Source organism: Xyrauchen texanus, chromosome 41 (assembly GCF_025860055.1).
Source record: "Xyrauchen texanus isolate HMW12.3.18 chromosome 41, RBS_HiC_50CHRs, whole genome shotgun sequence".
Lineage (NCBI taxonomy): Eukaryota > Metazoa > Chordata > Actinopteri > Cypriniformes > Catostomidae > Xyrauchen > Xyrauchen texanus.
In genome coordinates, this window is record NC_068316.1 from 10,286,690 (window position 1) to 10,312,699 (window position 26,010).

At 37.9% G+C, this 26,010-nt stretch overlaps 1 protein-coding gene across 1 annotated transcript in view; it reads right to left on the reverse strand.

Annotated features, from left to right (window-relative positions):
* LOC127634113 (ephrin type-A receptor 3) overlaps positions 1–26,010 on the reverse strand; it is a 101,396-nt gene that overhangs the window by 31,446 nt on the left and 43,940 nt on the right. Inside the window, exons 4-8 of the mRNA XM_052113517.1 lie at positions 16,051–16,206; positions 14,304–14,663; positions 11,052–11,164; positions 4,860–5,022; positions 2,482–2,590 (exon numbers count right to left, since the gene is read on the reverse strand). Coding sequence (XP_051969477.1) covers positions 2,482–2,590; positions 4,860–5,022; positions 11,052–11,164; positions 14,304–14,663; positions 16,051–16,206 — 901 coding nt within the window. The remainder of the gene's footprint in view (positions 1–2,481; positions 2,591–4,859; positions 5,023–11,051; positions 11,165–14,303; positions 14,664–16,050; positions 16,207–26,010) is intronic.

Consider the following 26,010-nt stretch of genomic DNA (forward strand, 5'->3'; position numbering starts at 1 on the left):
CTGAGAGCATAGTTTAAGTTATCAAAGCAGTAAAAAGAAGCCAGGGTACTATATGAACTGAATGCTCTGTTAAGTCATGTACTGTATATGGCACAGCATAATCCGATGCCAAGGGACCCAATGCAATAAAAGAGTTTAGCTTCATTTACCATTACAATACATTGGCCTCTTCACTGCATTTGAAGTATGTCTTCTATAATCAGTTTAAAAACTAATTTTGTTGCCTCTATGAGGGTCTTTTACAAGCAGTCACACATACCAAAATGGGGGTGATGGCGAAAACCATGATTAAGATTTGGCAGCACCAAAGTTTTGGCTTGAAGGCATTAACTTGGCCAGCATAACATATCCTATGGGACCTGTCTGTCACAGTGCATTATGGCTTACACATTGTAAAGTATAGGGAAATCTAATTCTGTGTTTGAACACACTGAATCATATAGTGTCCAACAATCAACAATCAACCACAATCGTAAAAGGGATAGTTCACCCAAATGTTGTTTCAAACCTGTATGACTTTCTTTCTTCATTGGAACACAAATGTTAGCCTCAATCACTCATTTTCATTGCATGTGTTTTTTTCTCCATACAATGAAAGTGAATGGTGACTGAGACGAACATTCTGCCTAAACATCTATTTTTGTGTTCCACAGAAGAAGATACATGTAACATGGGTTTGGAACAACATAAAGGTGAGTAAATTATGACAGATTTGGTTTCATTTTTAGGTGAACCATCACTTTAAATTCCTCCTAACGGTTAGCATCTCTACAGAGAAAAGATATAACAATCTAAGGTTTTTTCAAAGGACACCCACCTACACAAAGATCAGCTCATGACTCATCTAAACCTGACCATTTCAAGTTTTTGAGAGAGGTTTATTTTGTTTCTTTCTGTTTATCCTCTCCTCTGATCTTCCTTTTCCTTTCATTTCCATTTCATTAGCTCCCTCATTCTCAGCACGTATACGCTTGCATTTCTCCCTCATGTCACTACATCTCTCTCTCAATTGTGTTCTCAAGTGTTTGCTTTCATCTCCACAGATCAGTGTCTGCAATCATAGGGCTAAACAATTCTGCGTCCTTTTGATTTAGTCTAAATGGACACATGCACACAAACAAAGGCGCACAGACACACATAGACACACAACAACAACTCATTTGGTCTATTCTGTCTTTCTATATTTGTGGTTCCCCTCTGAATGAAACATGCTTCCTGCAACCTTCATATGAATCTGTTGACTGTTAAACAACCCTGATTAGCACTGATTTATCCAAATTGGACTATTCAGAAGCTCCAATTTAATTCTTTTTATTCCTACAGAAGATTGTACACTTGGCTGTAGGGTCATAAATTATTTTGTCTTAGGCCAAAAATGCAATTGAAAGTCATAGCAATTCCCTTGAAATTCAATATGTGCTGGTTCAAATTTGCCTTTGATAAATTGCTCTTTTTATTTGTTTATTATGATAGATTTCCTATTTATTTTTATTCTAGGCCTATTTGTACATATAATTACATAATAGGAGTTGATTTAATTTTATAGTTAACAACTTCATTACTCAGAATGATAATTTATTTTAATCAGTGATTTAAAGGAATATTCCAGGTTCAATACAATTTAAGCTCATTCAACAGCAATGTTGATAAAAAAATAATAATAAAAAAAATAATAATTTAGATTCGTTTTCTTAAAAAAATAAAATCGCAAATACAGTGAGGCACTTACAGTGGAAGTGAATGGGGACAATTTTTGGAGGGTTTAAATCCAGACACGTGAAGCTTATAATGTTATGAAAGAACTTACATTACTGCTCAAATAATACATGAGTTTAAACAGAAGAATTAAAGTTGTTTAAATCATAATTTTTACAGTAATTTTAAGGTTTGTTGACATTCATTTTCATAGCAACGAAGTTTAAAAATTAGCTTTAACTTTACAAAGAAAAGGTTAGTAAGTTATTTTATCAAACTAAAGTCATGTTAACATGCATATTGTTTATATATTGTGACTATATTTTAAAAATAGTGAGTGTTTTAATGTTTATGTTTTGTCCCATTCACTTCCATTGTACGTGCCTCCATGGAACCCAAATTATTGGCATTTTTTAAAGTAAAGGAGAGGCAAGTCAAACATTAATGTTTGTTGTAATCAATATAATGCCACAAATGCTGCCGATTGAGCTTAACTTGTATTGAACCTGGAATATTCCTATAATGTGTGTTACATAAAAGGATGACCCATGACATAGTTTATATGATAATAAAATGATCCCTTCCAAAAGGTAAAATGCCCCTGAAAATCAGCCCTAGGGAGCAAATATTGCCCCACATTAAAATAGATTGTGATACTGCTTGATTGCAATTTAGTTATAGTATTAATATGTAGTATTAAATATTAGAATTAGTAGTTATTGATAAAGAATCTAAGACCTGATTCTACAATAAGAGCAAGATTAGAGAAGAACAATTTACTCTTACCGTCCACTCACAACAAAACAGGCCACCAGTAAGACCAGCAGGACTGCACCACCAGCCACCGAGATGGCCAGGATGGTTTGCTGGTTAGGGTCTCCGACTGTCAACATGTCTGATAGAAAGATAGAGTGGCTTAAATTAGAACAGAGATTCTATTCAATAGTTCTTACCATTACAGTAAAGTATATATCACAATTAACCACTGTTCTTCCATAATAATCACAATAAAATTGCAGTATTTTTAGATTGATCCCAGAAAACTCATTAAAAACCATGACTGGCTCCTTACTGTGGTTAGATCAGTGTGTCCATGTTCCTATAAAATAAACTATGGTATTTGTTAAGAAATTAGTGGCCTGAACACATTTAGAAACTGCTGAAGTCGTAATAAAAATGACATAGATTCCCTCACTCCCATAAAATAGGAAGTTTAGTATGAATCTACAACATTTTTGCCAAAATACTATAGCTACTACAGTTATTATGGAGATACAAGTAAACCCATAATAGATTTTTAGGATCATAAAATAATTTTTAACTGACATTACCAACAAGAGATATCACAAACAAAACTGCCATTTATTAAAATATTTGTGTACAAAAAAACAGTGAAGGATGTAAAATAAGCTGAATATCTGGAGAAGAAATCAAATAAAAGATTTAAGAAAGCGTCCCCCTCTAATTATGTGCACAGAATGGTGGTATAAACCATATGGTACATAAACTATGAGACAAACACAGCGGGACATCTGCCTACTTTCAGATTCTCACACATCAGAGGAACACTGACAGAAAATGTACATGTTCAGACTTCAAACACTCCAGTAGGAGAGCAAACTGCCATGTGTGACGAGCTCCGTCTATCTCAGGGGACTAATTGTGCGTGTTCACTAGTATGAATATTTCACAGGCTCTTTCTATGCACACAGCAGATCGGAAATTCAATCAGCAATGTGTGATGAAGAAATAAAAGGATCTGACACAGGTAAGGGTTTGGCCGAAAGCAAGGCCTATTCAAAGAGTGCCCTTGAAAATATTTTAAATATTATGCTGCGAAGGAGAGATTTGGGGGTTTTAGTGACCATTGCAATGTCAGAAAGTTTAAAAGGGATATACAAAATCATGTGTCATTCTGCTTGGATTCAAATAAAACAAAAACCCATGAAGTAGAGTGCCTGAAATCCCCTTTAACACAGTAACATCACTGTTTTTCTTTTATAAAATGGTGGCAACATCAATATGATAAAAGGCACGATGTTCAAAAATAATTGTATATATTCATAATAATCACAATAAACAATTCTCCCACCAAGTAATGATAGTGTACAGTTAGGCTAACTGCATTACTTGGTGGAATTTTGTATTTTGAAAATAACAGTTTTAGGCCATTTCGATTCGTTTGAAAATGCATTGACTTCATTATGTTTACGCCCTTCATCAACACTAGAACATCACTTTCCTTCACCAAAAACAAAGGATTTCGAAAATGCTCTCAATTACCTCAAACTTTGAAAAACGATGATCTTAGGTGTCTTTAACTACTATGTCCTAACATAAAAATATATAAAACACAATGTACTTATTGTGACTACATTTTGATCTGCAAAATTCTCACAAGATTCAAATATGCTGCAACTGAGCTTGAGGTACAGGTAGGTTTGGTGGTAGAGTTAGGGTTTAGAGTAAGGGTTGGGATATGGATAGGTTTCGGATTAGGGGTAAGGTTAAAAGTGTAACTACAGATGTTCAGCACTTAAATGCAGGTACTTTAACCTTGTACGACCCTGAGTACATATGTGTGAAATTTGTATTTTGGCTTCGTTATACGCACCCATCATTTAATTACCGACTGAGCTCAGTTCAGAAGAATCTGGGCGGTCAGTAAAGGGTTAAACTTTCAATGTACTGAGTCATGTGACAAATCAACATGGCACCGATCACAGCAGAGTTTGTCTTTAGGAGAAACACAAATAAAACTACATCTGGTTAGAAACCTAATTAAGTTTTTACATTGAATCCTGTTTGAGTCAAAAGATTAGTCTCTAGTTTCATCCGATAACTCATTTTTAAACATTTGAGCGGTTTATCGCAAAACACCATGCTGCTAAAACAATGTACACAAATGTATTCTTTAGTGCATTTTTTCAAGTTACTCCTTAGAAATCCTAATTTACTGTGCATTATCACATTGAGAAATTAATGGGTTCATCCTAAAGCTGAACATTTTTTATTTCAGAGGCTTTAAATTTAGTTGGGATTAAAGGTGATTCAATTATAAGGTGCATTTCAAACTGTTCTGAGACCAGTGCAGACAGACAGCACACTGGAGGATATAAAGAGGTATGATTTTTAAAAGTTTGTGAAGGATGGTTTCCACTCACCTTCGTGGCTGGTCTCCAACTCGATCTCCCCCTTGTAGTTCCCATAGCCACCGTCTGTACGGGCTCGAACCCTAAACACGTACGTGGTTCCTGGCTTCAGTCCATCCACTGTCATAGTGTTAGATTTGGTCTTTAGCACAGTGTAGTTCTGATCCTGCTGATTCTAAAGTGGAAAAGAAAAGAAAAATAAGTGAAAAAAGCTGCTTTCTATGAAAATCGCAATAATACATGAACGCATTGATGTTGTAAAAGCAAGCCCTATGAGACTGCATGAGCTCTCCATAATGTCTTGGCTCACATTCATTGAAATTAAAGAAAAAACAAAGAACAAAGCATGCAGATTGGATTCAAATCAGTCAATTGCCAATTAGCAATTAGTTCAGATGGCTTCCCTGGAATTTAGTGCTCATTCAAGCACCCTTTGCCAATTGCTAACACAATGCTTTTCACGTAGACTGATGGAACTGACAAGAAACTGCAGATTTCTGCATTTTTTAAGGACCTAACAGCTTTTCGGCTTCCCAGTAACTGGAATGTATCCAGATAAATTACATCAATCCTATTGACTGGAAGCTGTTGCCTCATTGTTCAATTTTCATTGTACAATCCTAAAGAGAATTACCTACGATGTATTCATGTTAATATTTTAAACTTTATTGATATCCCTTCATCTTCCTTCATTTAAGCTCTTCACTAAAATTGCATGTGGTAATTTGCTTAGGGAAAACTAACATTCCAGGAAGGAACACCACTCCCTACTAGAGAGGAATTGCCATATTTCCTGTGGTGCTATTAAATCCAAAATAGGCCAAACAGGCAGCATCAAACGGATAGGGAACACCGCAGCAGCCAAGCTTGTCCATCTGTGCGTGCCATCTAAAAGTCACAAAGCCCATAATCACCTGAATAAATCATAATAATTACCCGTCACCCTGTCTTTCTGCCACACAGCCAAATATTGCGGTACAGGAGGGTGTCACCGAGGGATCTTAACAACTAACAGCACTAAAATCACTTTTACCTGCATATAGAAATGTTAAATGTAAATGATGTTTAAGGGTTTGTTCACACAGCACTCAAATATGATTTGGTTTTCAAATCCAAGGACTGGACTGATTGTGCGCAGTGTCATTTTGCAAGTAATGAAATCTTATCGGTTTGTTCAGACAGTGTAGTTAATATTTAATGTATCAACATTGGTTGCTATTGATATAAGCATCAGCAAGATGCCAAGAGACTTTCTCATACAACAGTTTTTTTAGAAAGTCTCCAATGCAAAAGGAGAGGCTTAACACTAGAAGGGCCGAGCATGCGGTCATCTGACCGTTGTGCTTTAAGAAAAAATTTATCTTTGCACTCGATCAAATTCCAGGGTCCTACTTTCTTGACTTTTCCTAGATATTTGAGTTTTATCGCCCAGTGCGCTTACATTTAAATAAATCGCACCAGGAAAAGCTAGTTTAAAGGTATTTTTCTTCTAATTCTGTGAATTGACGGCCGCCTCGCGTCTACGTCATGTTTATTTGCGCCGTTCAAGGCTGCAATTCTCTTTTCTCCCGTCAGATGACGAAGGGGCTCAGTTGTAGTCCTACAATAATTTTGTATGTTTGTGTGTATATACCTGTAAAGTGTATTATTTTATAACGAATATATAGACAGTAGGCCTATAGTCTATATATTTTAAATAACACAAATATCTTTGTGAATATATTGTGCATATATTCATACATTTTTGTACTATATATATTTATATATAGATACAGATGTCGACTTTTTCACTTTCCTTGTGCCGTATTTCAGTTGCAACAATAAATGGCAAAACATAGATACTTGCGTTAATTTAAAATTATATTTAAAGTTACATTTAAAAATATAGGCTAATATAGGTATATATTTTTAATTGATATTGTATTTAGCTATAAGATAATACACTTTACAGGTAAAGCAGTGAAACATAAATACATTTGTGAAAAACTCATTGTAGAGTCAATGTAAAAGCTTTCTTTTCTGTGCATGTGTTTACACCTACATGTGCGTTTAATCTGTCATTACCTTGACTGAAATTAATAATCAATTAATAATAAAACAGTAATAAAAAAATAATTAAAACATAAATATTTTAATAATAAAATAAAATGAACAGATTTCGTGTTTATTAAAAAAGTTGACCTATAAATTCTTATAGTGCATTTATGTATATATACACATATATATATATATATATATATATATATATATATATATATATATATATATATATATATATATATATATATATATATATATATATATATACATATATACATATATATATATATATATATACACATATATACATATATATATATATATATATATATATATATATATATATATATATATATTTTAGTATATAAAATTCATACTAATGAACCACGAATCGAAATATGAGGTCAATTTGCAAACATGCTAATGTGATAAATATGTACGCAAATGTCACCTATTCAATATATAATGACGCATCGAAAATTATTTGAGGGCAATTAACAAGGAAGCTGATAAATGGGAGATGATCATATGATCATTGTATCGAGAGATATAAAGTAGCCACAGATTGCCTGGAGCTCACAGTTTGGGCGGTTGCACAGTTGCGTGGTATATGTGCATACTTACAATGACTCGAATGTTGCGTATGATGGCACAGCAAGCGTTGGACTTGCTAAAAAAATATTAATGAGATGGAATCGAAGGGTGAAGAATGTAAGGTGTTCGATGTAGAGGAAGAGAGAGACGATGGAGGTGGCATTGATATTGAATCTGATTCAGATTCAGAATCGGACTCTGAAACTGAGTGTGCTGGGGACTCATTTCAAGAGGTTGCAAGAGATGGCACAGTATGGGTTGAACAAAATCCTGGCAACCCTCGGGGTAGAGCCCAAAAGCCCAATATAATGAGCGAACCCCCAGGGCAACTTATGCCAAGGACAATATTACAAGTCCATTGAGCAGCTTACTGTGTTTGATTGACACAGAAATGTGTCAAAACATACAAAAGTACACTGATGCGGAAGCTGGGCGGAATAATGCTGAAAAGTTCAAACTGACAGATGACGAACTAAAAGCATTTGTTGGTCTCGTTTATTTGAGAGGTGTTACGGGAGGCAAAAGCTTGAGATTGGGTGACTTTTGGTCTAAGTAATTTGGACACTCTTTTTTCAAAGAGACCATATCGCGACAGAAATTCCGGGATATCATGCGCTATCTGTGCTTTGATGACAAGAGCTGCCAGCCTTGTGACAGATAGATTTGCCATGATTTCTGAGATATTTGACAAATTTGTGATAAACAGCATTGCTTCATACACGGCCAGTGAAAACATAACAGTTGATGAACAACTGTTCCCTACCATCGTTTCACACAGTACATGGCCAATAAAACGGACAAATCTGGCATAAAATTCTGGGTGGCCGCTGATGTTGAAGCAAAATACATGCTGAACACACATCCCTAAATGGGCCTTTGTCCATGAACCATGTAGATGACAGTAGGCTGGCTGGTCATCGGATATCGGACAACGTTGTCATGCATATGCTCGAGCCTTTCCTGGGAAATTGAAGTAATGTAACGACAGACAATTTCTTCACATTGTTGCAACTGGCAAACAATCTTTTTGCGAACAAAACCACCATTGTTGGCACAATGAATAAAATCAGACGAGAGATGCCTGAAAGATTTTCCACCAAGGTAATGAGGGCTGGAAAAGTCACACTCACTATTTACCAGGCAAAGCCAAAGAAAAATGTATGCATCCTGAGTACAACGCAGTTTCAACTGATAATGGTGCAAAGAAACTGCCCAATACAATTTTCCCACTATAATAGCACTAAAGTTGGCGTTGATGTAATGGACCAGATTGCAAGACTGTACTCGGTAAAGGGTGGATCCCATCGCTGGCCTGTAGCTGCGTTTTACAATGTCTTGGACCTGGCTGCAATTAATGCACACATTCTGTACAAACAGTGCATGAACGTAACCATCAGCAGAAAGCAATTTATTCTTGAGCTGGTAAAGGAGATTTGTGCGCATTAAAAAATGGCAAAGGCAGTGGGTGTAGTAGCACAAAAGCTACTTTTTCATCTAACCCCTTCCCTGCCTGCCAAAAGGAGACAATGTCAAGTCGGCAGATGTTCAGGGAACAAAACATTTGAGATCTGCCAGGCATGTAAGCGACTTGTCTGTGGCACATGCTCCAAGAAGCCACCAAAGGTGTGTTTGAAATGTTGACAAAGTTAGTCGGTTTGGAAAATGACGCATGACGCGGTCATTGAGGGGGAGTGCACTCTAGATTTCGGCTGTCGGTTGAGTATAACGGCACATAGAATACATAAATAGAACTAATATAGTATTTTATTTTTTTTTATCTGTTTTTTTTTTTTATTCGGGTAGAATATATTTGTATTTTATCTCACGTTTTATAGCAGAATGTATAGTATAATGGAAAATTCATATATTTATGTAGCCTATATCCCTATTTACTAAATATTTACTATTTACCAAAAAGCCAGAAACGCTTGAACATTTTAAAGTTTCAAACAAATTGGACTTATTTAAAAAATATTATCATTGTTCTTATATTATAATAATAGTTATAATAATAAGATAATAATGACTTCTTAAATACTCTGAAATGGTAATGCAAACAGAATAAATCTGGACATAAAGAATTACATTTATTCGATGAAAAACAAATGTAAAGACTGAAAATACATGAATGGTATTTTATTATTAATTGATTATTAAAGTCAAGGTAATGACAGATTACATGCACATATACGTGTAAACAAATGCACAGAAAATAAAGCTTTTATTTCAGCTTATTTCCATGTAAATACATGTTACGATGTCGAGAATTCAACGATTTAATTACGAATAACAGCACAAAAATTATTATTATTATTTATAATATAAACACTACAATTATTATTGATTGTATAAAGCACGCCTTTGCTAAAAACGAATATAAATGATAATTCATTAATAATTCAAACAGATTCAATTCTATTGTATAAACAGATCGAAGTTAACGCAAATAAATTAGCAGAAATTGTGAAAGATTTCTCAGTGCCCAAGAAAAAAAAAATGTCCATGATGAAATTGTAATATTTACTCAATCATATTTTGGCTTGTATAATGGTGATAAATATTCATATCACCCTCGCGCTCCTCCAGCTACAAGCCTTCGATCACAATGTAATTTATGCCAAAGGAGAACTAAATTATACAAACTAAATATAGGAGCATATCCTAAAATAAAAGACAAATGGATCTGGATCAACCATAGACAGAATGTTGATAAATTCAGTCTAGAAGCATTTATAGGCCAACTGCTGCATAACTCGCAGTGACATTTTTAAGACCAATCCATTGGCTACATGCAAGAGGAACCATCTAGCGATCATTATGTGTCAGTTGCAGTGTCCCTGTCTGAAGACTAGGTGGTCTTCTGACCCCTTAAGTCGCGCTAAGAGTAGGTTACAGTGGCTCCGCACTTCTAGTGTTAAAAGTAGAAAACATTAACTGAAAACATATTCGTGTGGACGTGGCCTGATAGAGGTTGTCAGTGTGCTGTTAAGAAAAAACTGAATAATTGCAATTTTCCATAAATGGCCACAAATGTCCATCAATATATCTCAGTGCTGAACATATACAACATTTATGCATTTTATGCATTCACTCATTCGCATATACTATGACCAAAACCACTGATTTGTTCACCAGTGCACTAGTAAATGCATAGGAAATGTCACATAGTTCACTATATGATGAAAGAGTGAGCGAAAAAGAGTGAGCCATTCAGACTTAAAAATAAAATAAAATAAAAACTAAATAGATATGTCAGAAAGATGAAGAAAAATCTGACTTTTTGATGTCTGTTTGAACAAAACCTCTCATAAGTGTGACTGTTCAGGAAAATAAGGACATCAATTCTAAAATGTGACAACCTCAAAGGGTTTTGGGAGGCAGTGGACATCCATGAAAGTTAATTAGGACCGAAAAGAGCATGTCTGTATATTAACATTACAGCTTCTCCCCGGGGTCTGATAAAAGTCAGTGTGCCATATGTCCAATCAGTGCAGAGAAGACTCATATAGGGACAAAAGGTCGTGAGATTAGACCATTAGCATGCACTGAAGAAAGACCAAAGCCACTAACCTTTTCATAATAGGTGACCTCATATTCCACAACAGTCCCATCGGAAGGCTCTGGACCCTGCCATGCCAATGTTACGCTGTCGGTTCCCTTCCGTTCCTTTATGATTACACTCACTGAAAGAGAAGTAGTACATAATTAATCCAATTAAATTTTATGTTTTGAAAGTGTTAAAGTGCTTTACAAAAGATATACAGTACTGTGCAAAAGTTTTAGGCGCTTATAATATATATATATATATATATATATATATATACACAAATTAGCCACAACATTAAAACCACCTGCCTAATATTGTGTAGGTCCCCCTCATGTTGGCAAAACAGCACCAACCTGCATCTCAAAATAGCATTCTAAGACGTTTGAAAATCAGAGGATCTTGAAATCAACTTGAATTTTGAGAGAGAGAGAGACAGAGAGAAAGACAGAGAAAAAGAAAAGAGTGATGAATTGAGATTGATCACCTATGCAAAAGAGGAGGATTAATTGCACTTCTAATTAAAGAGTATGAGAGGGCTGGTAGAGCAAGCATCTTCTTTTTTGGGAGTACTAAATTATTCTGCAGTTAAGTAATTTTCACCTGTACTACATTGCTGGCATACAGCCACAGCACCTCAACCAGTCTATTCGTACAACAGCAGTGTTCTCAACCCTAAGCTGAGAGAGAGAGAGAGAGAGAGAGAGAGAGAGAGAGAGAGAGAGAGTGAGTGAGTGAGTGAGTGAGTGAGTGAGTGAGTGAGTGAGTGAGTGAGTGAGTGAGTGAGTGAGAGAGAGAGAGAGAGAGAGAGAGAGAGAGAGAGAGAGAGAGAGAGACACACAGAGGTGCTAATGATGGTGTCAGATTGCGAGTACAAACAGGGCCTCCCATTTTGGGCCCCAGCAGCAAGTGATGAATGAAGGAGCTGAAGTTTCCATCTTTAATGAGCTGTGTGTGTGTGTGTGCAAGAAGAGTAAGAGAGTATTAACACAGCGCTGACACAATGACACTGCTAACTGCTGTACATACACAAACACACTTATACTGCTAAACAAACAGCTACACTGATACTCCGAGAGAAAAGCTGAGTGTAATGAGTGGAAAAGTGTTGTGAAATATCCAGGTGGCAGGTGTTTAGTGCGCAACACTAAAAAACATGTTCAGAACAACAGATATGACGCATTTTCATTTGAAGAAAAAATGAAATGGCATTCACAACATATTTAACTTACTTAATGAGACATATTGTAGTGAAACAGAATATTTAGAGGGAAATTATGTTGGACGGGACTTGATTTTGTTTAGCGGGATTTTATTTGATCATGACAGGCTATGCTTTTATTATTATACTAATTATACTCCTAATAATATCATATTAGAATAGCATAGCCTAAAAATAATAACAAATGGTATTATTATTAATTTTCTTAAAAATATAGTTGTTAATAACAATAATATAATCGTCTATAATAAAATAATAAACACAACTATAATACAAATATTTATGATTATACTCACAATAAATAATAAATATAATATTCATGCATATAATTATTATTACTATTAATAATAATAATAATAATAATAATAACATTAATACTTATTATTATTATTATTAAGAAGAACATTACAAATAATAATTATAGTATTAGTAATAGTAGTCGCTAAGGCAAGAACCACTTTTACTATTGCTCATACTTATTGTTAGCAATTTTAGCAAACAACACTCTAGCAAACACCCTGGCAAACCCACAACACCCTAGTATTGTGGCAGTGAGATTATTAGAACATGTAAAAATCGTGTTGTTAATATAATATTAAGCAACAAGTGAAAGTTATTACATTTTGATAAAAGATTATGAAAACAAATCCTTTATTTAGAATTGATTAAATGAGCACATTTAACATTTTATTAAGAAATATATTGGGTAAATTTGGATTTTATGTTGTCTTTTTAACAGAGAATGTCAATGTAAACTCTGCCTGAAATAAACTCATTATTTGTTCAAAGACATAGCATCTGAAACTTCTGCATTCTGTATGCTCTTAATGAAGCCACAGATTTGTCAGCTCTATAAGATTTATCTGGGTTATTTTATGTCACTTTACAATCTGCATTTATAAATATTCTGTCTGCCATCAAATAAACACCTGCTGATAAAACATGCATGTTGAAACATCTGTCAACATTCTCATCTTGCAGAACATGCAAATACATCCACTACATCATCCCAGAGGTCTCTTGACACACGCTGTATTTTCTCTTGAATATTTCAAGCAGTGTGGACCAGAGGCCAAGTACTCGAAATGTAGGCCAATCACAGTTACGTTTACCTCGATCTGGCCCCGCCCCTCTCTGTTACCACGGTTACAGCACTGTCAGGTCTCATAAGAGTGAGAGGCTGTTGACCTGGGCATCCTGGGCAACTCGACTCGCAGGCTTCCTATTACGCTAACTCTCGCTCCTAGTCTCTCTCTCTCTCTCTTTCTGTTTCTCTATTGAGAAGAGCTGCATCATACTAAACCACAGATCAGGATAGCCAGTTCGTCATCTTGACCAATGAAAGCTGCGAGGCACACTGTGAATGGGTTTAAAGGTCATGTGAGATAGAGGAGCCAATTGAAGAACATTGCACCTGTGTAATGTTCATTAGCAGAAGAGGCAGCGGGATAAGAGAATTATCTGTGACTATCTTTTCACAGACATATACATACATACATACTGTACTGTATATCCACTGTACATTCCGTGCCTTATTATGAATAAATTATATAAAAAGGAAAAAAAAAAAATATGTTCTTAAAACCTTCATCATTGAAATTTACATTGTGCTAGGTTTTAAGCTCTGTTGTTAACACATTTTTCCAAAACAGAACAAAAATAAATAAAACACTCCAAAAACTGCTTAACAAGTGTTGGGTTGAAGTAATTCCTATTAAAACATGTATTATGGGTGGGACAGATCAAAGAGCTCATCACTTTTTCAAAATAGCCAACAAACTTTAGTTGCATCAAAGCTATTAACCATGAAATGCTACTTGCTAGTCTAATTGCTACTTGATATGCTAGTCAGTTCTAGAAAGAATCTTATTAGAGAAAACTCTTATGTAGTTCAAGATGAGACATCAATATTTTTGGTCTATGTTCCAGGATCATTTTCAATGCCAATATTTGTTAGTTTTGTCTACGGTTAGGAGCACATCAGCATATAAATAGCTTCAAAGCTAACAGTCATTGACTAAAAGCCACAAAACTTGATATAAATGTGTCATCTCACCTGTTTGGCTGGTCGTGACATTGACCGACACTAGTAGACGTGGACTGGGGCTGAGATCCGAGACTCCATTCAGGGCTTCTATACTGAAGGTGTAATTGGTGTGAGGTTGCAGCTCTGTGACTAGAACTCTTGGATGTGTCAAGACAAACTGTCTTGGGTTGAAGTGAGGACCGCTGCCGCAAGGAACACACCTCTCTCCATTTCGACTGGCCCACGCCCCCGTTTCTCCCGAGCACTTCTTGCAGTGGACACTGTAGGTGACATCCCCACGTCCACCACTGTCGCGAGGAGGACTCCATTCGAGAGTAACCGCGGTCTCGTTGGCCATGGAAATAGGGTTGCCAGGTGAAGAGGGTGGTCCTGATGAACATATACATAAATTAACCACAAGGATTGTGAACTTAAATGGTAACGCTTTATTCATAAATATTAGTTTATGCATTAGATGTCATGAACTAAGAATTAACAAAATTTCACAGCATTTATTAATGAGTTTATCGTACACTGATGAGCCAAAACATTATGATTACCTACCTAATATGCTGTTGGTCATTCGCGTGCTGCCAAAACAGCACCGACCCGCCAAGACATGAACTTTAAAAGACCACTGAAGGTGTCTTGTGGTATCTGGCACCAAAACTTTAGCAATAGATCCTTCAAGTCCTGTAAGTTGCAAGGTGGAGCCCCCGTGGATCGGACTTGTTGGCTCAGCACATCCCACAGATTCTCAATCAGATTGAGATCTGGAGAATTTGGAGTCCAGGGCAACACCTTGTTCCTCAAATAATTCCTGAACAATGTGTGCAGTGTGGCAGGGTGTACTATACTGCTGAAAGGGACCACTGCCATTAGGGAATACCATTGCCATGAAGGGGTGTACCTGGTCAGTATTTATGTTTAGGTAGGTGGCACGTGTCAAATTGACATCCACATGAACGGCTGGACCCACAGTTTCCCAGCAGAAAATTGCCCAGAGCATCACACTCCCTCCACTGGCTTGTTGTCTTTCCACAGTGCATCAAATTGCCAAGACTTCCCCAGGTAAATGGCACACATACATGGCCATGATGTAAAAGAAAATGGAACTCATCGGACAAGGCAACCTTCTTCCACTGCTCCAAGGTCCAGTTCAGATGCTCGCAAGCCCATTGTAAGCAAGGGTTTTCTCCTTGTAAATGGTGGAGAGGGGTCATCATGGGCACTGTGGGCGCAGCAGGTTGTGATGCACTGTGTGTTGTGACACATTCCTCCCATAACCATCATTAAAATATTCTGTGACTTGTGCCACAGTAGACCTTCTGTCGGTTTGGACCAGATGGGATAGCCTTCGTTGCCCTCGCACATCAATGCACATCAATTTCTCTGTTTGTGGTTTGTACTGCTGACTGGGACCATTGTCGGTAGGTACTCACTACTGCTGACTGGGAGCACCCCACAAGCCTTGCTGCTTCAGAGAAGCTCTAACCAAGTCATTTGGCCATGACCATTTGGCCTTTGACATGATCACTCAGGTCTTTAATCCTGCCAATTTCTCCTGCATTCAACACGTTGACAACAAGAACCGATTTTTCATTTACCATCTAATCCATCTACCCAGACCTTGATATCTGGCATTGTTAGGAGATGATCAAAGTTATTTGCTTTGACTGTGAGTGGTCATAATGTTTTGGCTCATCTGTATATATTGAAAATCCATAGACTGTTTAACCACATATATATATATATATATATCTCCAATGTATCTTACTTGTGCAAGCCATAGACAGGGGGTCTGATTCAGCCCTGTAGAAACCTCTCTCACACACACACTCGGAGGCCTTGTCCTGGTGGGAGTAGCTGTGTGGAGGGCACTTCACGCAGTATGCATCCATGGCAGAGGCCTTATAGAAGCCTGACCGGCATGCTATTGAATAGAGAGGGGGGAAAATGTGCTCACTTAGCATAATCAAATAGAGAACCCAAAATACATTCCAAAACCTTGTCATATACTCAGTCATTTTAGTTGCCATGTTTGGTTTTAAAGGTGACATATTACAAATAGGATTTTCCTTGCTTACTTAAAATACAGGTGTAATGTAATGTGAAGAACAGAAGAGAAGAGAAGAGAAGAGAAGAGAAGAGAAGAGAAGAGAAGAGAAGAGAAGAGAAGAGAAGAGAAGAGAAGAGAAGAGAAGAGAAGAGAAGAGAAGAGATTTTCACTGAGATGTTATCAAAATAAGGTTGCCCCTCAGCTCTCGTCACCTTTTACAGTGAGGCATGACTAACATCCCGTTGCAGCATTAGCCTGACTGGAGGCACGTGCCGGACATGTTTGTGTTTGTGTGTGAGTAGGGTTAAGTTTGAGTGATTGGTGTGTGTGTGTGTGCATTAAAGCACTTCCCCTCTGGGATTCCATGCCAGACTCCCATGTTGCCCCTGAACTAAAAGCAAACTCTATATTTCTGCAAGCACTCCACAAACATGTCAGTTCTTATTAGCTACAGCACAATGCCTCCAACATATTTCCCTCAAAGTTGGAAAGCGAGAAAGAGGAAGGCTTTTCCGAATGACTAATACTGATCTAGACTTGCCAAGATATCATAATTTTCAAACCGGTGCGGTTTTCACGTACAAACCAATGGTTGGATGCTAAGTGGTACTATGGGGGTTATTTTCGTTAAGCAATAGCCTACACAATGATACAAGGCAGCTTTATTTAAAACTTTGAACTCATTGAAAATAACCACAACAATCCAAGGTGTTTATTCAGTACTGTGTCTCATAATTTTCCTCACATACAACTTCAATCCTTCACTGTCATAGGTCATGAAGAGCTAACAAAACTTATCTAAATATCAAAAGTCACAACATGTTTGTTAGATCCAATACCAACCACCTCTTAAAAGAGGTATTCCCTGTAATCGCAGAACCTCTTCTTAATATTATTAACTACTCACTATCTCGCTACTCGCATGTCCCAAGCAACTTTAAAATGGCGGTTATCAAACCGCTTATTAAGAAGACAGAACATAATCCTGGAGATCTGGCTAATTATAGTCCGATTTCAAATCTCCCGTTTCTTTCGAAAATACTAGATAAGGTAGTATCCTCCCAAATATGTTCATTTCTACAGAGAAATAGTATATATGAACAATTTCAGTCAGGATTTAGGCCTCAACAGTACAGAGACTGCACTTATCAGAGTTAAAAATAACTTGCTCTTATCATCTGATCGCAAATGCATTTCACTTCTAGTACTTTTAGATCTTAGTGCTGCATTCAACATGATAGATCATGACATTCTCTTAAAGAGGCTAGAGAATTATGTTGGTAATTGTGGAGTTTCATTAGCATGGTTTAGGTCCTATTTAGAAATACAATATTTTTTAGAAAAAAATCATATAAATATGTGTATATATATATATATATATATATATATATATATACATACACAATTTTTATATTACAATATCCAATAACATCGTCAACCCTCTGGTTGAAGGATTGGTGAATATTCTTGCTTTAGTGATTTTGCATTGAAAATGTAATTTATTTAAAAACTAAAACTTAAACCAAAGACATTTCTAAATTGCACTCCAAATGAAATGAAAAATCAATTAAAATAACAAAGTGGTCAAAAAAAAAAGAAAATCATATATCAGCACCATTCAATTTACTGTCATGCAAGTATCCATCTATGACAACAGGTGGAAAATTACTAATACAAAGATCTCAAAACAATAATAAATGTAAAGATAATTATAATGATGATAATAATCACTCAAATATAAATCATGGTTTGAGGTGAATGTGTTTTTCTATTATTTTACAATTTAATCACAGATATATAGACAATATATCAAGTGACCCTGCAGAGTTGCGCCCACAACAATCTGCTCTGCGTTGGCCTGTATGTGAAATAAAGTTAACTAAACTCAAAGCACCTCCTAAGCTGAGGTAATTTGCCACATTCTCATAGACGATACTATTCTTGCAAAAACATAATATAATAAAGTGTGTTTCTTCAAGCACATGTCTGTGTGTCTAACATCATTGCTTGTATCATTCCTAATCCGAGACATCTTACAGTTACCCACCATGCACATTATATTCGCTACCTGCAATTAAATGTCATCTGTCAGTGTGTGTACTTTGCTGCCTGTGTAATTTGATACACTGGTAAAGAACATCTGGCCTTCAATGCGTTATTTAGGTTAATTTATCATGGGTCACAAACTTCACTAAGCAACAATTCTTTATTTAAGGCTATTCTATTCGCTAGGCTATTGTATTGATATCGGAAGTTCCATTTATAATGTTCACCCATTTACCAGTATAAAATTTCACACCGGTGTTGTCCCTTGTACTGAGTAAAACTGGTAACACACCTTGACAACCCTATAATGAACTATGGACTGTGCTAATGGTGTGTAGATTGAAGGCAGCTTTCGGTTGCAGCTAAAGGCGAATGTGGTTTTCAAAGGTGTCGCTTGTAAAATTTGGCAACATTAAGTCATGCTGGAATTTTGCACAGGCTGACTCACACTGAACTGTGATTATTAACTTAAACTTTCATACTGTAATTTCTCTATGCACAATATTACTTGCACTCACACAATTTATTTTATTATTTTACTGTAATAAAATATACTATGCAAAGATATAATAATATCTGTTTGTAAAAGCTTTTAGTTTTTTTAATACCATGCTAGCTTCTATGGCTGTTTTTGTGACAAAATGACAAAATTATATTAATAATAGGTAAAAAAAAAAAAAACTTTATAAAATGTATAAAATACTTAAATCTTTGCAAGCTTAAATGTACTGTAATGTTGTGTTACAATGCATCACAAAGAATGTCACATAACAGTTAATATAATAATATAATAATCAATATCAAAAGAATTAAGAAACAAGCCATGAGAAGCCATATATTACATGGATTATTCCATGCTTTAAATAATTATTACTACACTTACTGCTGTCAGTAAGTGTGGTTTGTTCTCTGTATATAAGCTGTTAGCTATACGTTTAGCTCACTGCCCCCTGGAGAAGAGGGGGTATTTCAAGCTTTTAATGCTCCGATGGTAGGAATATTCCAAATTACGGTCCGGGGACATGGTTAATTGCGTTAATTTTTTAAACACGTTATTTTTATATAATTATTCACACTGAATTAACACGTTAAATCAACAGCCCTAATACATATATTAATAAAATTCCTCATATATAATATTTATAAATTCTCAGGCACATAAGATGTTTCAAAACATTATTTGTTATGTATATCTTCAGCTTAATGTCAATAGTAAATAGACATTTTAGACTCCAATACTTTCATTTTTCAAATCGAATAGAAGAACAGGGAGCCCTGCAACAGATGGCATTAGACTTATGGTTACCATGCAACCTAGTAACTTTAACATAGAATTAATTCACAGCTATACGTATAACGAATATTTTATAGCTTTGAACATGATTCATTCAATCACAATTTCAGAACAATCTGCTTTATATAGTATAATTTACACTTACAAGCACATCCACCTCCACCAATCCTTTAACTGATGCTCAGATTTACCACCACATTAGCATTAATGAATGGCCATCGCCACTTCATGATCAATGAGACTGCTTTCCCTAATAATGAATTAGTCAACATCTTTCACTTCCCTCATTACCCAATCAACCGTGGTATATTGCTACACTAATATGAAGCCATGTAAAAGGTCAGACAGTCAAAACATAAGCAAATCTGTCAGTCATGTCACACATTTGTTGATTCAATTTTAAATTAAAGCATATAAATCTCTATAAGGAGCTGCTTTCTCTGTTTCCGGCAAAGTTATTCTTTTGAATGTATTTGGCCCATTTGGCTCCCAATTCAAATCTAGATAGAACCACAGGAGTTGCAAAGAGTGTAGGAGTGTGGATATTATGCAGCACAGGTAGACTTCATACAGTGCAAATGACAGAAAATTCTAAGCCATTCACACAGATGCACACACATAAGAAACTGATAATGCTCTAATAAAGATAAGACCCTCTCCGGGGCAGGTCATTCTACAGAGTTTCTAAAATCAAATTTAAGACTTTTTAAGACTTTCTTCAAGAACTAAACAAATTAAATTAATACTGTATCCCCATACAAAAACAATCCCACAATCTCAAAATAAATCATGTATCACAAACTCTTACTTTAAAAGGCAGGGGCGCACATTCAACAGGGCCTTAAAATTGTTTATCAGTAAAACACGGTAGGCTGAATGAAAATGTGAAACTCTCAAGACATGTTTTCCATATTTATATCACATTAAAATTGGTTTATGTACCATTATATAAATAAATACAAATAATTGGACATCGCTGCTGCGATGGACTGGCGACCTGTCCAGGGTGTCCCCCGCCTTTCGCCCAATGTTAGCTGGGATAGGCTCCAGCCCCCCGCGACCCTGTACACAGGATAAGCGGTTGACGATGGATGGATGGATGGATGGATGGATATCGCTGATATTATAATGTGCTGAACGGCAATTAATCTGCCAAAAGTTTTTAAAATTGGTAGCCTATATTAAATGTTCTTAGTCTTTCCTTCTTGTGATGGGGAGGGCCAGACAGGGGCTACAAGAGTCCAAATTGAATTAAATTAAAGATGCAGTTTATAGTGAAACCAAAATACCAGTAACTAGGGATAAAAAAAGAAAAATGGAAACTGTCATCATATACTCATCCACATGTCATTCCAAACCCATATGACTTTCTTTCTTCTATAGAACACAAAATGAGACGATATGGAGAATGGTAGCCTCAGTCACCATTCACTTTCATTGCATCTTTTTAATTATTTTAATAGAATAAAAGCGAACATCAGCCCAACATAGTTTGTGTTCCACAGAAAAAAGAAATCCATACAGGTATGGCTTTCGAATGACATGAGGGTAAATATATGATGACATGAACTATTCCTTTAGTAGCACTCTTGCAGGGAGGGTGTGGATATTTTAATTGCTCCATAATGTGACATTACTGAATCCTTCCTTTCTCAGGGTCATTCTGGCTGCAGTTATGTAGTATGTTCTCTTTTTTTATGGATATGTTACAATCCAAATGACCATCAATACACAGAAAACCGCCATTGTTTTCCAATGCCAAAGATTTGAGCACTGCAAAGTCCCTGCTTTTCTATCTTGCACAAATATAAAATGTGTAAATGTGCAGATATACACCCAGGTGTTGGCACACACATACAAAAACCCACTTTCCCAATTGCATATACTGCTGTTCTAACTAAAGCTTTATGCCAACAGGCTTACCACTTTCTGGCACAAATCCGGGCACTCTCACTGACCTAAATAATTATTAGCTAAAACATACAATATTTCTGTTTTCAGGGCTATTAGGTGAAGTAATTCTGCTTGGGGTGTAAAACCACTGCCTCCATAGTGTACTAAACTAAGACCTGTGGCACATTCATCTAAGACATTCTTATAGTTGTCTGTGGTAGTCAGTGTGTAGTAAGAGGTGTGAAAACTCTGCAGTGGTTTGTAACTATACCTGAAACGAAACATTGTGTAGGTGTTTCATTTGGAAATAAATCACATTACTGGAGTAAAATGGGTTGCGGATGTGGTTTCATGGCAACTCGAGGGGACATCTGTTCGCTGGCATCCAAAACATAACAATTGCTAGTAAACAGCGATGCTGTTTATTCAGTATGGCTACAAAAATCAACATGACCACACAGGAAATTGACATTTTACTTCTGAATGTTCCCTGAAATTAACATCTGAATTAAGTGCCATCACCCATCATACATATCTGCATCAATTCAAATGTGTTTTCCTGTGCAGCTTCAGAGACATGGGTTCTGGTCCCATAGAAAGCAAGTAATCGCGTTCCTATAAACAATGCTAATGCATTTTGGAGGTTACATTTTCACTATAAAATAGCATTATTTCTCCAATGATGGTTAGTGTGGTGGTGGGGGCATGGCCAAGTGACATTTGTAGAGAGTGGTTCCAGGCACTGTTTCAGGCTCAAGCAGAGGACTGTCAGGTGCTATGGAGCTTCGTTCACCAGTAGGGGTCTTCCACTAGGACCCCAGACCCACCTACGGCCAAACCACACGTTAAGCTGACTAAGATGGGACCCCCCATCTCACGCCGCTGTTGCCCGAGAAAGCCCAATTTGTGGCAAACCAACTACCTGCGTCCAATCTCCTAGTGCATGAAGATTTGAAGAAAGCCATCAGCCCAGAGCAACAACTTCAACATTTCCGCTCGCTGATGCTCGGCCGCCTGTTCACATTCCCTCGACAGCTCCATGACACCTGCCGAAGGTGGCTGCTGGCTGAGGAATGTGACACAGAAGGAGTGCGTGATCTGGTGGTACTGGGGCAGTTCGTCGCCCAGCTACCGAAAGGAACGGCAGAGTGGGTCCAGTGCCATCATCAGATGAGGCAGTCCAGCTAGCTGAGGACCATATGGCAGCATATTTGGGGGCCAGCGAGACCTCATCTTCTCTCTCACTCACTCTTTCTCTGCTCACTCTCCTTTCCCTCATCCTGTTCCTGTTCCACGGAAACTGAGAATTCAGACCCCAAAACCGGTCCCATGGGCCATTCAACACTAACCCTCTCTGCTTTCCCCCACAGACTGGTGAATCTGCTGCCACGGGTGTGAATGAATGAAGGAATGTTACATTTATATAGCGCTTTTCTGACACTACACTCAAAGCTTACACAGTGAACAGGGGACTCTCCTCAACCACCACCAGTGTGTAGCATCCATCTGGATGATGTGACGGCAGCCATAGTGTGCCACTATGCTCATCACACACCAGTTATTGGTGGAGAGGAGAGAGTAGAGTTATACAGCCAATTAGTGGATGGGGATTATTAGGAAGCCATGATTGTGAAGGGCCAATGTGGGGCATTTAGCCAGGACACCGAAGTTACACACCTACTCTTTGCGAGAAGTGCTCTAGGATTTTTAATTACCACAGAGAGGCAGGACCTCATTTAACATCTCACCTGAAGGATGGTGCCTTTTTACAGTATAATGTTCCCATCAGTATACTGGGGCATTAGGACCCACACAGAGCAAAGTGTGAGCACCCCCTGCTGGCCTCTCTAATACCTCTTAAAGCAGCAACCTTAGTTTTACCCAGGAGGTCTCCCATCCAGGTACTGACCAGGCTCAACCCTGCTTAGCTTCAGTGGGCAACTGGTCTGGAGCTACAAGGTGATATGTGTATGAAGTGTGGGCCAGTCTGCTGAAGATGAGGGGAACTTGGTTATTTCCAAGAACGATGCCCCACGATGGAGATGGAGACACTGGTCTGGGTCCCCGACGCACAACAGGTCGCCCCCTATTGGGCAGGAGTGTACCGGATACATGTGATTATTTAGGGGGGGGGGGGGGGTACATATCAAGCCCTGGTGGATTCAGGTTGTAATCAAACTTCCATTCACCAAAGCTTGGAATATCCAAAATTACCCTGTAATGATATACATTATTCAATTTTGGGGACAAAAACATAGTGTCAAAGATGCGGTTAATTCCCACCTCACCCATCCACTAAACTTGGGAATGAATTAGCCAGCATTTACTACCTTATTATGTGGAATTTGTGTGGATGGGTCCTGCAACAAAGTGTATCAGTGTGTGACTTTCTGGCTATGGAGACAGAGCCAGGGCCATCTACGCCGCAACGGAAGTCTTGGCTTCCCCAAACCTTAGAGGATTCCCTGCTGGGAATTTCCTTCTGGAGCAGATGTGAGACGAGGCACTTAGGCACGCCTTAAGATAAAGTGGAAGTTATTGATGGTCAGTGCCTCCAGCCAGACGTTGCACTCACATTTCTGTATTTTTCCATTATTAAGAATCGGTTGTGCGAGTGATACAGGATACTCAGACAAAGGAGGATACAAACCAATTGTTAGTACCGAAGAGCTATCAGGAAAATTAGGAGGAGGGAAACTTCAAACAGCAAAAGAGAAATTCAATACATTCTTGACCTGAGAGCAAAACTCCACACACTGGGGCAGTTAACACAGGAGAATTTGCTCCAGGCTCAGGAATGTCAAAGCCAGCTGTATAATAGGGGTGCTCAGCTACGTGAATTTGCACCAGGATTAAAAGTTTGTGTATTACTCCCCACATCAAGCTCTAAATTACTCGCCAAGTGGCAACGGCCCTTTGAGGTCACACGGTGAGTCGGGGAAAGCGTTTATGAGGTTAAAAAAAGGGACAGGTGAAGAACATCAGATTTGCCACCTTAATTTACTAAAACCATGGAGAGAAGTGGATCCCGCAATGGTGGGATCCGGAGAGGGAGGAGCTTGGACCGGAGGTGAACTTAAATGCCACCAATCAAGTCACCCCGGTCACTTACAGAGACCACCTCTCACATCACAAAACACGGAGGTTGACAGGTTGCAAGGAGAATTATCCGACGTGTCCTCGCCTCTTCCTGGTTGTACGAATCTCATACAGCACCATATCAAAACAACCCCAGGGGCAGTGGTGCACAGTCATCCCTACCGATTACCCGAATACAAAAAAGTGGCTCAGGAAGAATTAAAGGCCATGCTAGATATTGGGGTAATAGAAGGATTCCACAGTGACAAGGCCGATGGTGCTGGTTCCGAAGAGTGACAGCTCGGTCTGGTTCTGTGTGGATTATAAAAAGGTAAATGCGGTGTCTAAATTTGATGCATACCCAATGCCTTGGATTGATGAACTGCTCAATCGGTTAGGCGCAGCTCGCTTTTATTTGACACTGGATTAGACAAAGGGATATTGTCAGATCCCCATAACTCCCATGTCCATGAAAAAAACATAATTTTCCACACGTTTGGCTTACACCCATTTGTCATACTTCCTTTTGGTTTGTTCGGAGACCCGGTTGCTTTCCATTGGCTCATGGACAGAATCATCAGACCGCTGGACAATATTATTATTTACATTAATGACTGGCAGCGGTACCTGCAGCATCTGAGGGCTGTCCTGAAGTCGTTGAGATGGGCGGAACTCACTGCAAACCCTAAGAAGTGTGCAATTGGATGGGTGGAAGTGTGGTATCTGTGCTTCCACTTGGGTCATGGACAGGAGCAGCTCCAAATTGAAAAGACTGCAGCGATTGCAGCCTGCCCGAGACCTGAGACCAAAAAGGAGGTGAGACAGTTCCTGGGGCTGGCTGGCTATTATCGTAGGTTTGTGCCTAACTATTCGACTATCACCAGCCTATTAACTGATCTCACTAAAAAGGGGCACCAGATCAGTCCAGTGGATGAAGCCATGTCAGCAGGCGTTCATGCGGGTGAAGGCTGCACTTCTGACTTTTTTCTTCTTTTTATCTTACAGACAGACGCAACAGACAGGGGGTAGGGAGTGGTAATATCCCAGATGATGGAGGGGGAGGAGCTTCCCATGCTGTACATTAGTCGTAAGCTCTTGCTGAGAGAGACTAAATAAAGCACCATCGAGAAGGAGTGTTTAGCCATCAAGTGGGCAGTCCTCAAACTATCAGTTTGGACGTGCTTTCACCCTTTTTTTGGACCACACCCCCTCTGCTGGCTCCATTGCATGAGGGATAGCAATGTACGGATCACCCGTTGGTACCTAGCTCTCCAGCCTTGTAAGTTCGAGGTGATCCACATGCCTGGGGTGCAGATGGCTTTTGCTGATTTCCTCTCCAGAAAAGGGTGGGGGGTGGGATAAATGGC